The sequence below is a fragment of the Taudactylus pleione genome, unplaced genomic scaffold, assembly GCF_031769625.1.
Source record: "Taudactylus pleione unplaced genomic scaffold, aTauple2 ptg000095l, whole genome shotgun sequence".
NCBI classification, from domain to species: Eukaryota; Metazoa; Chordata; class Amphibia; order Anura; family Myobatrachidae; genus Taudactylus; species Taudactylus pleione.
In genome coordinates this window covers 23,372,382-23,387,927 of record NW_028284497.1, presented here as the reverse complement: position 1 = coordinate 23,387,927, position 15,546 = coordinate 23,372,382, and the positions used below count along the sequence as shown (strand labels likewise).

Below are 15,546 nucleotides of genomic sequence, written 5' to 3'. Positions count from 1 at the left end.
CCTTGGTCTGAGTTATTAGATGCATGTCTCCTTCTTTTCCCATAAGCAATGGCACAAGTTCTCTTTTACCCCTTATGTTTGCCTTAATAATTGAACCTGTAGCCTCTATGTTTAAATATTTCAATCAAAGTAGCCAAAGCTATTCATAAAAAAAGCCCATTATGCTAACTATATTCTTTTGTGTATAACTAAAAAATGATCTTTAAAATGAGACACAGCATGTCAGGTTGGGAACTATAAATACTATCGACTTCCACTCGTGGACCCCGGTGCCACTTTTGTTAATGAGCAAACTACTGTAATTGTTAATTGTTAATTAACTAGTCCAATTACTAGATACAATTTTATTCTTACCATCTTTAAGTGGCATTCTATATTTCCCTAAAATCACTTTTTCCTATGCATTTGGTCATCTGATTGTATCTTACCTCCCAGTATATGCACAAGAAGGGGGTCCCTATACAGCATAATTCACATAGTACCTTATAAATTGTGTTATTGGCCTATACTGGGAGTACCCTTCTGAAAGAACATGACATCATCACCTCTCCTGGGATAGTCATTATTGTAACACCCTATTGTAGCCCTGAGTTAAGATGGATGGCAGTAAAAAGAGAAGTTCAGAAAATGCTAGAGTTGGATGTGACGGAAGAATCCACCAGCAAATAGAATAGCCCAATTGTATTGGTGTCCAAACCTAACAGAAGCATACATTTCTGTAATGATTTCTGCAAATTTAATGAGGTCTCCCAGTTTGATAGCTATCCTTTGCCTAGTGTAGATTCTGGCCGGCAGTCGTTACTTAACCGCCTTTGGAAATTTTTTCACTCGGTCCAAAATTGTATCTCCAATAGACAATAGAAAATGTCCTTCTGCACAGTCCCTCCTCTCGGGAATTTATGCCAATCCATAACAGCTCCCAAATGCATATTTCTGCTGATCATAAGACTTTACATGAAGTTTAATGTTAGGTAAATTTAGGTGAAACCTTACATTTGGGGGACTGATCAAACTAATGGAAAGGAGTTTCTAAATCCTCAACTAAAGTATGCCTCGTCTACCTTGACATTTTGGTCATTGGAGATACTGCACATCTGGTGTAGCTGTCTTAAACTTCACCTACTGTAGATGGAGATTATAAATCTAATCTCTAATGTTACAGACATTACCATGTTGCTAGTAAAGCAACCATCAAAATAAAAGCATTATTGAAAAAGGCCAATCCCCCTACATTAACTATGATCTGTTCACATATTTGGCATGTTTACCAAATGTAATAAATCACATGTATGCTAAATGACTCCTATGTGCTTTTTCACTGGGTTTGGACTCTCTGAACCTCATTTCACATCTAACTTCTGCTCAGTCTGTAAGGCAGGTCCTTTTTCTCCTACTTCAGTTTCCTTCACATGAATAATATAAAGATTTTTCTATACCACCCACATAGGCAAACTCATTCTCTCCTTGTCCTCCACTCACCCTTTCCCCTCCATCCTTTCTCCCACCTAAAGAACAGGTGATTTTTTGATTGTAGTCTTCAATCCTTATATAATTCTCTTGTAATATATCTTAATATACATACCTTTTCAATTTGCCTATATCACTATTGAGGTCTCTCATAAAAGGTTATTAAGAAAACTGTATGTGCTCTTAATATAAAATCAAATTAGAATACCACTGGATGGCTTGTTTAAATTTGTATATCTTCTAAATATATAATGATATTTAATATACTGTAGCTAATATTTTAGTGTAGGGAAAAAATATATGGTAATCTTTAATAAAACGAATACATTATGCACAAATGGTTACACAAATTTAAACTTGGATGCTCAAAGCAATGTCAATGTGTACTCTTGCCTTCCTAGTATCATGGAAGATAGCCAAAACTGAAATGGCTCATCAGCTGTGCAGTGCACAATGCTTAATTCTAACAGTCATTTTAGCAGTAATCCATATGTCCTTGTGATCTGTACTTTTTTCTTTATTTAAAATATTCTATTGTTTCTCAAGCATTGTTCCTATTCATTTAACAATTCTGCATAAATGATTGCTATTTGAATGCATAATAGAAAAAAATAATTAGTTTATATGGTAAATTTACCAATATAAATAACATTTTGTAATGTATCCTATCACGTAAAGGAACTAGATATTGATAACAAATAATGTGTTTTTAACATTGGAATTTTTTATTTCTGTAAATAATATATATTAATTGTACTATTCACCATACAGGAAAATGGTCAGTCTATTAAAATTTAGGATATATTTATTCCAAATAAAATGTCTATTTTCACTTTATGCTGAGTTTATCACAAGACCTATGTTTATAGTGCAATGGTATGTTTGCATATTAATTACATACCCAGTCTCATTACTCATTGCAATTTCAGGTTTCCCTATTGTGGCATAAAACAGAACTCATAATGGGTGGATGCAGGCAAACATCAACATTAAGTAGACACAGAGCCTGATTCAGACCCGCTCGCAAGCGCACAGCACTCGCAAGCAGGTCAATGGTCCCCTACTGTGCATGCGCCACCTCCGGCATGTGCGAGACCCGTCCAGCGACGGCAGCTCTGTCGCTATGGGTCTCGCTACAAGACGGGATGGCTGTCGATGTTGATTGACAGCTCGCCCCATTTTGTAGGCGGGGAGGGGGGATTGCTGCACAAACACAGGCGTTCCCTTAGGAACGCCTGCCATTTGTGGGCGGCCCTACTGACATCACTAGTGATGTCAGTAGTGGACTTCCTGCTCTATTAGTGCAGGGAGTCCACTCGAGCTTGCGAGAGCTGAGATCCTACCACAGGGTCTCCTCGCAAGCACGATGGTCACGATAATCATGAAGGGCACCAGGCCACTCGCAAAAGCTGTGGGTGGTCACCCACAGCGTAGCTAGCGGCCTGAAGAACAAAAAAAAATCGCCCATCAGACCTGCGAGCTGCCTCCGGCAGCGAGCGGGTCTGAATCAGGCCCACAATATTTAGCAATATTCTTCTAGGTCAGCTTGACCGAAAATAAAGGTGACACTGGTGGTGTTTACTTTTTGTGTCTTCTTAATGAAGTTAAATCAAATGCAAACTATCAGTGCACCGAAAAATGTCCATAGCTGTTGTTTCTCTTAAATATTCATGTGTATTTGCTACATCACAGTAACAATGAAATAATAAATATAGGCCCTCATTCAGAGCCACTCGCAAACAGCAGTACGCTCGTTGCGTTCCGATGTTGACTAACCACGCATGCGTCGGTGTTACACTGCGCATGTGCGTACGGCAGATTGCGAGCTTTTTATCTGTCATTCCTAAAATAGCGTACAGGAAGTGACATGTCAAATGTGATTGACAGAACAGGGCGTTTTTGGGTGTTGACGGGGGTGGAGATGGAAAAACGCAGGCGTGGCGAGGCGTTTTTGGGGCGTACATACATTAGCAGATGTGAGCGTAAAATGTGTTCGGACCGTCACATACGTCACTGGAACATCCTCTTTCCCTTCAAAATGCTCGCACAGTTTAGGGTCTGGATTACTCGACCACATTGGCGATGGCCTTCTCCTCCGTCCCGGGACTCCACGATGTTGCAGCGATTAATCGCGGGTGGTCACAAAAGCAATTAGTGTTGTACTGAAAACCGGCTTGGTATGTGTTTGGAAAGCAGTTTATTGGGATAGCACAAAACCGTACGCAGGTGGAAATCATACCTGCTAATGTCAGGATTACACAATCAATTGGCGTACATTTTTGGGGTTTTTTTGGGGGCTCAATTTGTTGTTTATGGCCTATTGTGACAATAATGTCATCATGTTTTAATTAGCTCCCCTTTTTTTTTTAAATGTGCAATTTGCATCGTTATGTGTTTTTTTAAACGTTCCTTCAAGAGGCCTTTTTTTTATACAAATGAAATGGTTTTTGGTGTCCTTTTTTGCCTTTAGGGCCAGGATTAAATGTAACCCATTTGTCCAATAATGTCACAATACAATGTCAGATTTTTTTCAGAAATTTATTGTTTAAACACAAACCAATTGGCATAATATTTTTTTTTAGTTTTTCTGCCAAAGATACTTTTTATCATAAAAAAAAAATCAATAACTGATAACATAAACGTACAAAAATAACTTAAAAACATTTCACAAGAAAGGAGAGGGAAGTTTTGACCAGAAAGGAATATGAGCCAAGCACAGAAGGAGTGTGGGAAAAGTCGCCATTGCTGTCACCGTTTTTTCGCCTGTTTGGATGGGGGAGGGTGGGCGCCAGACCGGGTCCGGGATGCCATCGGGCTGGCCTGTCCAGAGGCAGATGTTGTGGCCTCTGGACTAGGCACAGGGCTAGGCACATTTGGAGGATTGGCTGATGTTGTGCCAGAGGTGGAGGATCCTGATGTTCCGGCAGGAAGGGAGGTCTGCTCCACCATGTGCTGGCGAACGAGCTGCTCCAGGGCATCGGCGATGCGGATGTTGGCCCTGGTATTTTCCGCCAAGGCCTGACCAATGGTCACGTTGGCCGCAGCATTTTGCTCCAGGGCCTCAGCCACCCGTAGCAGACTGGCGTCCATCCTCTGCAGAATCTCCGTATGGAAATCCGATTTGAAATTGAGTTCTGTGAGGAGGCCCACTGCCTGCGAGGGGGCACGACCTGGACTGGCTTCTGCAGGGTCCTCAGCCGGATGTACTGGTTCCTCCCCTGCAGAGCCAGCAGAAATTCTGCGGCCAAGGCTTCCCTCTGGAGCAGACTCATCCGCCTGTGTCTCTGTTGGAAAAATGAGAAAAGACTCACATTAGAATCTACATATTGGCACAATAGCATTTCAGAGTTGGTGACATCACAATACTTACCTGGGCCAACATGAGGAGCCGCAAAGTCTGGCATGTCCGTATCCATGTTGGACACGCCAAACACCTCCACAGGCTGCACACCCCCTGTGCCAGCTCTTCTAAATCCGTCAACTCCAATGACACAGGGGTGGGACCCCCACCTGTCCCCCTTGCATGCCTAGCCCTGTCCGCGAGTTTTTGCTTTAGGCGATATTTGAAGTCGCCCCATCTGTGGGTGAAAAATGGAAGCCATTATCCTTTGGTTTAAAATGGGGTTTGTTTTTAGGGGGGGGCAAGGGTTTACTTACCGCCGTTTGACATCCCGGGCTAGACGGACATAATCACCCACCGTATTGACAGCAACGGCTACCTCTTCCCACATTCTCCACTTCTGGCTTAGACTCATATTCCTGTCTGCCTGTGGCAGGATGTCCACACACTTCTGGATCAAAACCTCCATCTCCTTTCTTGTGAAATGTGGCTGCCTTTTTTTTTTGGCCGCTTTGGCCGGAATACTGGGCCCAGCAGCCTCTTCCATGTCATCCTCCTCACCTATTTGTGTAAATTTACAGAATTCACAAAATCACAACTTGCCTCATCTTATGGTTCAAATTAATCGTTGATAGAAAATGCATGAAAGACTTACCGCCTGACTCTTGGGCATTTTTTCCCTGGTCTGTCGCCATGTCTGAGGTCCAAACAAGAAATACACCAGAATTTGAATGTGTTTTGGTGACGTATTTATACATGCGTCCTTATTTTGCGGCCGCATCATTGATTGTGCGGCCCTATGATCCCTCCTTAATTTGTGCGGGAAACGAAACACTATTTATGGCTTGGTGTGTCTCAAGTCGAGGTGGCGTTTTTGGATTGTTGGAGGTTATCTTGGCTGGAGTTTATTGATTGTGTAGAAAGGAGTTGGAGTTTGGAGAATCGTTTGTTGGTTAGATTTGCGGTTTTTTTTCCGTTATCTTTGTTGGTTTATATTTTTGGGACCTCGTTTGTTGATTTGGTAAGTTTTGTGAAGTCTAACTTTTGTTCAATTGTTGTTTCATTGTGTTTCGTATATTTTGTAATTTTTGGATACCTAATTTATTCTATTTTAGATTTTGTTTATTTTCGACCCCAAAGACCTTTTGATTTTGCATCTTAGATATTTGCTCTTGGTAAGTCCATTTTTTATCTTGTATTAGCGAACTAATTAGCGCATTTTTAGTAGTTACTCTTGTGACTTGTATTAGCGAACTAATTAGCACATTTTTAGTAGTTACTCTTGTGACTTGTATTAGCGAACTAATTAGCGCATTTTTAGTAGTTACTCTTGTGACTTGTATTAGCAAACTAATTAGCGCATTTTTAGTAGTTACTCTTGTGACTTGTATTAGCGAACTAATTAGCGCATTTTTAGTAGTTACTCTTGTGACTTGTATTAGCGAACTAATTAGCGCATTTTTAGTAGTTACTCTTGTGACTTGTATTAGCGAACTAATTAGCGCATTTTTAGTAGTTACTCTTGTGACTTGTATTAGCGAACTAATTAGCGCATTTTTAGTAGTTACTCTTGTGACTTGTATTAGCGAACTAATTAGCGCATTTTTAGTAGTTACTCTTGTGACTTGTATTAGCGAACTAATTAGCGCATTTTTAGTAGTTACTCTTGTGACTTGTATTAGCGAACTAATTAGCACATTTTAAACAGCTTAATAATCATTCTAACTTTTTGATGGTTTAGCTTTCGCTTTTTGAGCCAACATTTCGACCCGTTTTGATGTACTGTGTTAAATGTCGCTTTGCGGTTTTGCTAAATGGGTGTTTGGCATATTTGAACTTTGGTCTAGCACAAAATGTATCCACAAAAATGCACAGAGTGAAATGTGTCAAGTAATTTTGTTGTTTATTTTCAGTTTGGATGTATCATGACAATACCCCGGCATGTAAGCAGCAATGGATGGTATCATCAAGCTAAGTTGTTTTAATATAGTTTTGGGGTGGGTCAAAAGCCTTACTTTTAAATTTTGGAATTTCAGGTTGATCTGGGGAGGATTGTTCTGGCCATGCTCCCGGAAGCCGACCAACCTCAATCTCATCCCAGGCGTAGGCATCGTAGGCATGCAAGGCCCCAGATATTTCGAACACGTGTCACCCTTTTTGGAATGCCCGATGATGAGGTTTTAAGATGCTACCGTCTACCTCCCAAAATCATCATAGACACTCTCTCATTAATAGAAAGGGATCTTGAGCGGCAAATTGACAGTCCAACAGCAATACCACCACTGACGCAATTTATGGCGGTGTTACATTTCTGTGCCTCAGGATCGTTTCAAACAACGGTGGGAATAGTGGCGGGCATCTCCCAATCCTCCTTTTCCCGGATCCTGAGGGCAGTGATGGAGGCACTTTTCAAGCACCTCCATAATTTTATTCAAATGCCTTTGGATATGGGTGCCCTTAGTGTGGCCAAGGCCAATTTTTACCAAATAGCTGGCTTCCCACACATCATAGGGGTTGTGGATGGTACTCACATACCACTTCAGCCTCCAGCACGGCTGGAGGCAATATTTAGAAACAGGAAACACTATCACTCCCTGAATGTAATGGTGGTATGTGATGCCTCCCTCCAGATCCTGTCCCTGAATGCTAAGTTACCAGGAAGTGCACATGACTCCTTTGTCATCCGGCAATCAGGGATATGGCAGAAATTAACCAACCTACAAGCTGGTGATGCGTGGCTTCTGGGTAAGTGGAGACCTTTAGTACATAACAATGTTAAGCTTGATACACAGTGTTCCTGATGTTGTCTCTTATTTTTCACAGGAGACAGTGGATACCCTTGCATGTCCTGGCTGCTCACTCCTTATTTGGCTCCCACACCAGGCCCACAAAGTGAGTATAATTCCGCACTTACAGCCACCAGGCAAGTGGTGGAGCGCTGTATCGGCCTTTTAAAAGGCCGATTCAGATGCCTCCACCGCTCTGGTGGCGAGCTCATGTATTTGCCGGATATGGTGTCGAAAATTGTGGTCCTGTGTGGGATATTTCACAACATCGCCATAAGGAGTGGTGTCCCAATGCAGCCAGAGGATGCCTTACCTGAGGATGGCCCCCCCGAGGTTGGTCGGAGGTCAGTATGTGGGGGGGCCATACGCGATGATGTGGTGGCCAGATTTTTTAGGTAAGTTTGACCCAAACTACAGTGTTTATACCTAATGTGTTTGTGTTTGTTTGCGAACATCTAATTTTTTTTTTTTTTTCACCATCTTCTGTTTGTTCACATAATCTTTGCCACTCCAACGCTCACTACTTCCTGCTACCCTTACCAAACCTGGATCTGGTGATTTTGTCCATATATTCTGGAACCCATATCGCAACGCCATGTTTGTGGAATCATGTTGGCATGGTCCTTCGTCAACCAGTTCTTGATTGTTTTTTTTAATTAAATATTTTATTTGTATGTGTTGTATTTGAGATTATCACTGTTTTTTTGTTTTGGGACTGACCACTTTGATTTCTCATTTATGTTGTGAAAAAATGTTTGGAGAGTGAAATGGTCTTCCTTTTTTGGGACGTTAACAGCAAGTGGAACCAGGTTAACACACCTTACAATTGACTAAGGGGTAATCCAGTACTGACACCAGTTGATGTAAACTGAAATATGTTTGCAGGTTCCCAACCCACACCAAAAGGAAGCCTGTCCAAACCTTTGGATTTTGAAGATTGGCCTAAGCAGCTTGCACACCAACTAGGAACCTGTAAAATGGCGAAATATCTAATTGACACTACACCCAAAAAAGGAAATGACATTGTTACTGTTATGTGTTTCTTGTGGCTGTTTAACATACAAATACCAAATACAATCTAACTTTTAAAAAAGGGAAATCCTTGCAGGAACAGTCTACTTATGTCAGGGAAAACTATTTGTGTTTTAGAAAAAAAGAATGAGCCAGAATGTATATTAGAACTACAAAATTTATTTACAAAACGAAAAAAAACAAAAAAAACTACTGGCGAAGGATGCCAGACAGCCGGTCAAGGGCCACAAGAAGGCCAATTACATGTTGGCGCATCTGGCCAACACAATCCTCCACCTCTTGACGACGCCTCTGTTCCTCTGTGGGTGAGAAAAGTGTGTGGATTAATAAAACAATAGGGAATCCACATTAAAAAAACAAAAACACAACGAAATCACTCCTAAACCGAAAAAAGAAAAACCAAAACAAAAAGGGGGTGCTGGCAAAAATACAAGGCCTATGTACAAATTCACACAGGTGTGATATGTGTATGTTGAAATCAGCAGGAAGAGGTAAAGGCAAACTGCTAAATCACCAAAAGTAAACCAAACAAGCACGAATAAAGGCACGACACATGATTACATACAAACAGTTTGTGGTTAAAAAAAATGAGAAAGAAAAACATACCGGGAGCCAAAACGGGAGCTCCGGAAGTCCCTCCATGTTCCTCCTCGGAGGAGCCTTCATTGCCCAAAGAATGGGGAGGGGTAATGATGGACTCCGGGGAGGGGGTAATTGGAAGAGGGGTGGGTGGAGGAGAGGGGGAAGTGGGACGGAGGGGAAGGAGGCCCGACAGTTCCGGGAGAGGGTCTGGGAAGGCTGGGGAGGAGTGGGGTATAGGGGAAATATTTGGGGTGGAGTGTTGGCTGGGGGTTGGGGATAGTGGCCGGGAACGCCGTCTGGCCGGACGGTGATGGCGTAGTCTTGGCTGTCCTCCTAAAATATGTCAAACAAATTGAGGTTAGTTTCTGGGCAAATCCGGGGCACAAATTAATAAAAAAAAAACAGCCACAAAAAACATGCAAAAAGGAGTAGAATGAAAAATACAGAAATAGAGGGAAAACAAGCACACGCAGATATGAGGACAAATAATTAATAGGCCAGACAGGAAAACATGCACACGCAGATATGAGGACAAATAATTAATAGGACAGACAGGAAAACATGCACACGCAGATATGAGGACAAACAATTAATAGGACAGACAGGAAAACATGCACACGCAGATATGAGGACAAATAATTAATAGGACAGACAGGAAAACATGCACACGCAGTTTGCCCCACAAACACAAACATGAAAACCACAATACATAACACTTACTTTCAACGATCTGCATGCGAAAGCATGCCAGCAAGCGGGGCGTTCGCCGTTGCAGGTCTGACCACCTGCGCTCAAGCTGCCCGATGTTGCGGCGTGAACCCATCGACCGCAGGCGGGACCGTGCCTCCGCATACGCAGAGCGCTTCTGCCGGTTGGTGATGGGTGGAGGCTGGCTGGTGATCCGCCTATCCATCACCTCCGTAAGCACCAGCAGCTCGCGCCTGGTGAATGCGGAGGCTCTCATGATGGCAATGGAGTTTTTCATACAAAACATTTTTGATAAAGTGTGGCCAAAATTTCTGATTGGCTAATGTATTTTGGAAATTAACAGGAGCAATTTTATTGGTTAGTGTATGAGTCATGTGTTCAACAGGGCCAGAAATCTCTGGAGAGTTATGATAGGCTTGATGCAGTGACATGCATTTGCAAATTTAAATAAAGAAATGAACCCCGGAAAATATGCGGGGATCCACAGCAATAGAACAATTGTTTAATTGTGGTTCACATGTTTTTTGAACAATAAAAGCGAATGTTCCATCCGTACGTATTCTGCGGGTAAACACAAACACGGACAAGAGTAAAGTTTCTTGCATTGTGTTGAAAAAAAAAAAAAAATTAAGCTAATTGATACATTGATTGGCATGATACGATTGAGGGAGGTAGGCTGAATAAAGGAGCAGGTAATCGACATCTGACAAGGCCACTTCCGGTTTCACTTGTGCGTGCGTTCCCTTCAAGCCATTTCGGGGATGTACGCTCGCTATTTCGCACGCTCGTTAGTTAGAGGAGGGGTCGCCTGAGTTTAGGGAGGAATTTTAGATGCGAACGAAAATACGAGCGAGCCATTGAATTTAAATATTTTTGTACGTACGCCTAACGTACGTGCGCTCGCTTGCGAGTGGGTCTGAATGAGGGCCATAATTATTATCAAAAAATTTAAGTTAAATCTGTTTGTATTTAAATGTATTCAGTTAACAATTACCTTTTTAAAAGAAAAACATTTAAAACATCTGTCTGGATTTGAATCTGCTGCTGTATGCACACCGAATTGTCGAACTTGGATTTGAAAACATTTTTATCTTCTGCACATGACATCTGTATTTACAGTGCTGTATGGTATTTGACATACAGGGCCTGATTCATAGCCGCTCGCAAAAAGCGAGCGCTTGCTCTGAATCAGGGCGGCCGCTTTTTTAAAAAAAAACAGCCTCTTGGCCACTCGCTAAGCTTTGGGTGACCACCCACAACTTTTGCGAGGGACCATCGCGACCATCGAGCTTTGCGATGAGACCCTTGTGGTAGGGTCTCGTCTGCCGCAAGCCCCAGAGAGCTTCTGGCTCTAATAGAGCAGGAAGCTCACTACTTTCATCACTGGTGATGTCAGTAGGGCCACCCACAAACGGCAGGCGTTCCTTCAAGAACGCCTCCGTTTGTCCAGCCACCCCCCCTCCCCACCTACAAAATGGGGAGAGCTGTCGATCAACATCGACAGCCACACCGTTTGTAGCGAGCCCCTGAGTGAGTGAGAAATTCACCCACAGCTTTTGCGATTGGCCAGGTGATGGTCGCGACCATCGCGACTATTGGGCTTGCGACGAGACCCTTGTGGTAGGGTCTCATCTGCCACAAGCCCCAGTAAGCTTACGGCTCTAATAGAGCCGGAAGCTCACTACTGACATCACTGGTGATGTCAGTAGGGCCACCCACAAACGGCAGGCATTCCTTCAGGGCCACCTACAAAACGGGGCGAGCTGTCGATCAACACCAACAGTCACCCCGTTTGTAGCAAGCTCCAGAGCGAGTGAATTTTTCACTCGCTCCGGGGCTTGCGCACGTGCAGTGTGCACACGGTGTGTGCACACTGCCCCGACATCGACCCGCTTGCGAGCGTATACCGTTGCGAGCAGGTCTGAATCAGGCCCACAGTAAACTGCAACAGTGAGCATCTCTGAAGAGACAGATCCTGATAGGCTAATAGTAAAGATAACTGAGGCCTGTATAAGTTTGAAGCTATTTAATGCCTAGGTTTGTTTTCTTCTGCTGCGCCAATGTCAGTTTAGAGCTGGTGAGAGATACTTAGATGGTGTAGTTTGGTTTATTGCAAGGACCAATGGGAAGCAAGTGAGGTGGGATTAAGGGTGTAAGAAGGTTTATATAACCTGGTTTTCATAGCTTTAGCCACTTGATTTCAATGAATTTTGTACCCACTTAAACAACTACCATCTCCACTGTTTTTTTTTTTTTTATTTATTTTTGTTGTATTGTTTGCTACCCTTTTGATGGGGCACAGCAGACAGAAATTCCAGTGGCCATAAGTGTGCAATGGGTGGTCGGGTTGTATAAATCACCTTGGGGTGGTGAACTACTGAGCCAGAGGAAGGTAGATGGGTTCTCCTTGATGTCTGAGCGATGGGGGCAAATGGCCACTCCCAATTGTTTATTTGTTCTGTTGGGCAGGAGCTTATTGCTTGTCCCCGATTGTTTTTGCCACCATGTCAATACTCCGTTAAAGTAGTGACCTATTTTTTTTTATTTTAGTATAAGACTTTGGGTTTTAGTATTTAAGCTTCAGAGGTGGGGCTGCAGTGCAGTCCAAAATTCAAACAGGGGAGCCACATCAACTGCCACCCCAAATGCTGGCAAACATCGCCAGCTGGGACTCACTGACAGTTGGTGTGACTACCCTGTTTGAATTTTGGACTGTGCTGCAGCCCCACCTCTGGAGTCTCTACTGATTGTGATCATGGACTGAGGGAGAAGATCAAACACTCTGCCGGTTAATGTCTTTTCTAGGGGGGGATAGTAATTATCTTAGTTGCTGTTCACTTAATAATATGTTTAAAGCTTTCTATTTCTGCATTGAAGGAATTATGTTTCTTTGCAAGTCCAAGACTCAAAATTATCATTTAAAGCAGGGTGGAGCAGAAAGTTACACATTTTCCCATATGAGATATAGTCAAAACTGTCATAATTAATGTCATACATAGCATAACATACTGTATTTAATATTACTCATAATACTTAAAACGCAGATCACAGCAATTGCTTATCTCTCCATTAGAGTAAGACAATTAGTAAGAAAAAAGTGTGCAGAATTTCAAAATAGTAGTCAAAAAAATACTGAACGATTTCAATTAGTGTTAGACAGATTAACCAATAAGAACCTGCAATCTCAGTGTGTATTACTTTCTTTCTAAAGGTCTGTGCTGTCATACTCCCATATACTGTAAATATTGGAATATTGTATGACCCACACTCAAATAAATATGTACATAAGTAAGAAATATGTCTATTGACAATGCTTCACAAAATATTTTTGAAGAAGAAATACCCTTATCTGCATTTATTTGCATTTTTAAATAATAATAATTTCCAATTTTTCTAACGGCGAGTTGAGAGTTTACAGTGAACTATCTAGTGTATTCAGTTGTTTCCCCATTAGTGTTAAATCTATAACTGGTGTATAAAACAAAACAATCTAAAGGAACAGTTACAAAAGTTCAGTTTCTTTGGACTGCCCTTGCTGCACATGTAGTATCGCGATGTGTGGGAGCACGAATTTTCATCTAGGTTGCATGAGCAGCTTTGGCAAAAACCAATGTTGTGGGTGGATTCTGACTGCATGGACAAATAGGAAGTTATTGGTCAGTGCAGTCACTTCACATACCCTATATTGTGGCTTAGCTGCTTTTGTAAAGTAAGCTTCTTTCATAAGCAAGCACATGGATCTGTGGGTTAAGATGTCAGCATCCACAGGATTGTATATTGGGGCATTCCTTGCTGGTTGAGGACAGGGCTTTGTGCGTGAGTGTCATACTAACTTACCCTTAAAAATGCTGAGCCGAAAGCAGTTACATAGTTCTGGACATATAAGATATATATATATATATATATATTTTTTTTTTATTTTATTTTTTTTTTTCAAGGTGCAGATGCGATTGGAAACTGTGCTTTGAAAGAGATATTAATTTTTACATGTGCATTTGTCACAGTAAAAAAAAACTGCAATGGTCACAAAATACCATGCAAAGATGGCCGATCAGTCTGCTCTTTAGCCCACGAACCCCAAAGCAAGATATTTTACCATAGACATGATATCTTAAATGACCCCTCCATCTCTCTTTCTTCCACCAGGTTCCTGCAGTTCTTCACACATCCACTAAGTCTCTCTGACATTCAGGGAGACTCTCCAAGTCTGGTGTGAGTGTGAGTGTGTGTTAGTGTGAGTGTGTGTGTGTTGTATTCAAAGCATTTTCTTAAATAATGAATCAGCTTCACATTAATGTAAATCTATAAATCCTGTCCTAGTTTATATTTTATTATCTTTAGCTGAGTGAAGCAAACATTTCCATTTACTTTTATTTTATTCCACCATCCAAGGAAAGCACATTAAAATATAAGTATGCATCGTTTCACATATACTGTATATCACTAAAAATAATTGGTTGTGAAATGTATTAGTTTACTCCGCTATTCTGAGCAGCATTAAAAATATAGTACTATGAACTTTTGAAATATGAGTGAAGTTATTTGTATATTGTTAATATGAACAAAACATACCGAAATGCCTTCCTCTTGATGATATTTCTTCCAGTTTCTTCCAGTGTCACTGAAAGTTAGGAGATAGCTTGTTACCCAATCTGAACTTCCATATTTGCCTTGCATTGCAATTGCAGTGATCTCAGTCCTTTCTCCTAGATCAATCTGAAGCCACTGGTACTTATTGGAAACACGAGGAGACCACCCTCCAGCCCCTGAAAAAAGAGAATAATAAATATCATTCATGCAAAATACATGACAATATTTCTACAACTGGCTAACATTGCCTTAAATATTTTGACAATTCAAGAAACAAGCATCATATTAAGACATGAGTGACATTGTGAACCAAGTTCAGAGGTGCTGAGTTGCAGCAATACAGACTGATGAGTTTCATTTGTGTTTTTCCATTCTGCAGAATAACATTTCTTACTGTAGGTGAAACTTCACATTTCATTCATCGAATAGTGCTTGGACACTGATAATCAATTATATTATATTGTATTGTACTGTATGGCATGTTTGGGCTTAGACTGGAAACCTAAGACCAAACTGTCAGCAAATTGCATTAAATTTCACAGCCAAATGAGGAGTAAGGTAAAAACTTCACAGAACAGTTTGAAAAATGTAAGTTATATCATCAATAAAATGTAAAATTACCTTGGTTCAACTTTGACTCTTAGGGGCATATTTACTAAAGTGCGGGTTTTTAGAAGTGGAGATGTTGTCCATAGCAACCAATCAGATTATAGCTATTATCTTATAGAAAGTGCTTGATAAATGTTAAGTAAAATTGGATTGGTTGCACTTTATTAAATATACCTCTTAAAGAGAAACAACAACTCATACAGTAGCTACATCTGTCAATTGTTTTTTCTCATAGCATGACAAAGAAATAAGGATACTCCAAAACATTGCCCACCTATTGTTTGTATCCACCCTGTAGACTGAGCAAGTCCCAAAGATCACACTAAAAAGAGCAGCCTGTACCTATATACAGCAAATACAGAAGAAGGAACCATCTATAAATTCCCCTTTTTTAAAGTAGAAAATCAGGAATATCTATATGAAGCTGTATTT

The 15,546-nt window shown here is 41.2% G+C and overlaps 1 protein-coding gene across 1 annotated transcript in view; it reads right to left on the bottom strand.

Annotated features, from left to right (window-relative positions):
- The window catches only part of CNTNAP4 (contactin associated protein family member 4), a 377,413-nt gene that overhangs the window by 201,709 nt on the left and 160,158 nt on the right, over positions 1 to 15,546 (bottom strand). The window contains exon 3 of the mRNA XM_088470185.1: positions 14,488 to 14,681. Within this exon, the coding sequence (XP_088326311.1) occupies positions 14,488 to 14,681 (194 nt within the window). The remainder of the gene's footprint in view (positions 1 to 14,487; positions 14,682 to 15,546) is intronic.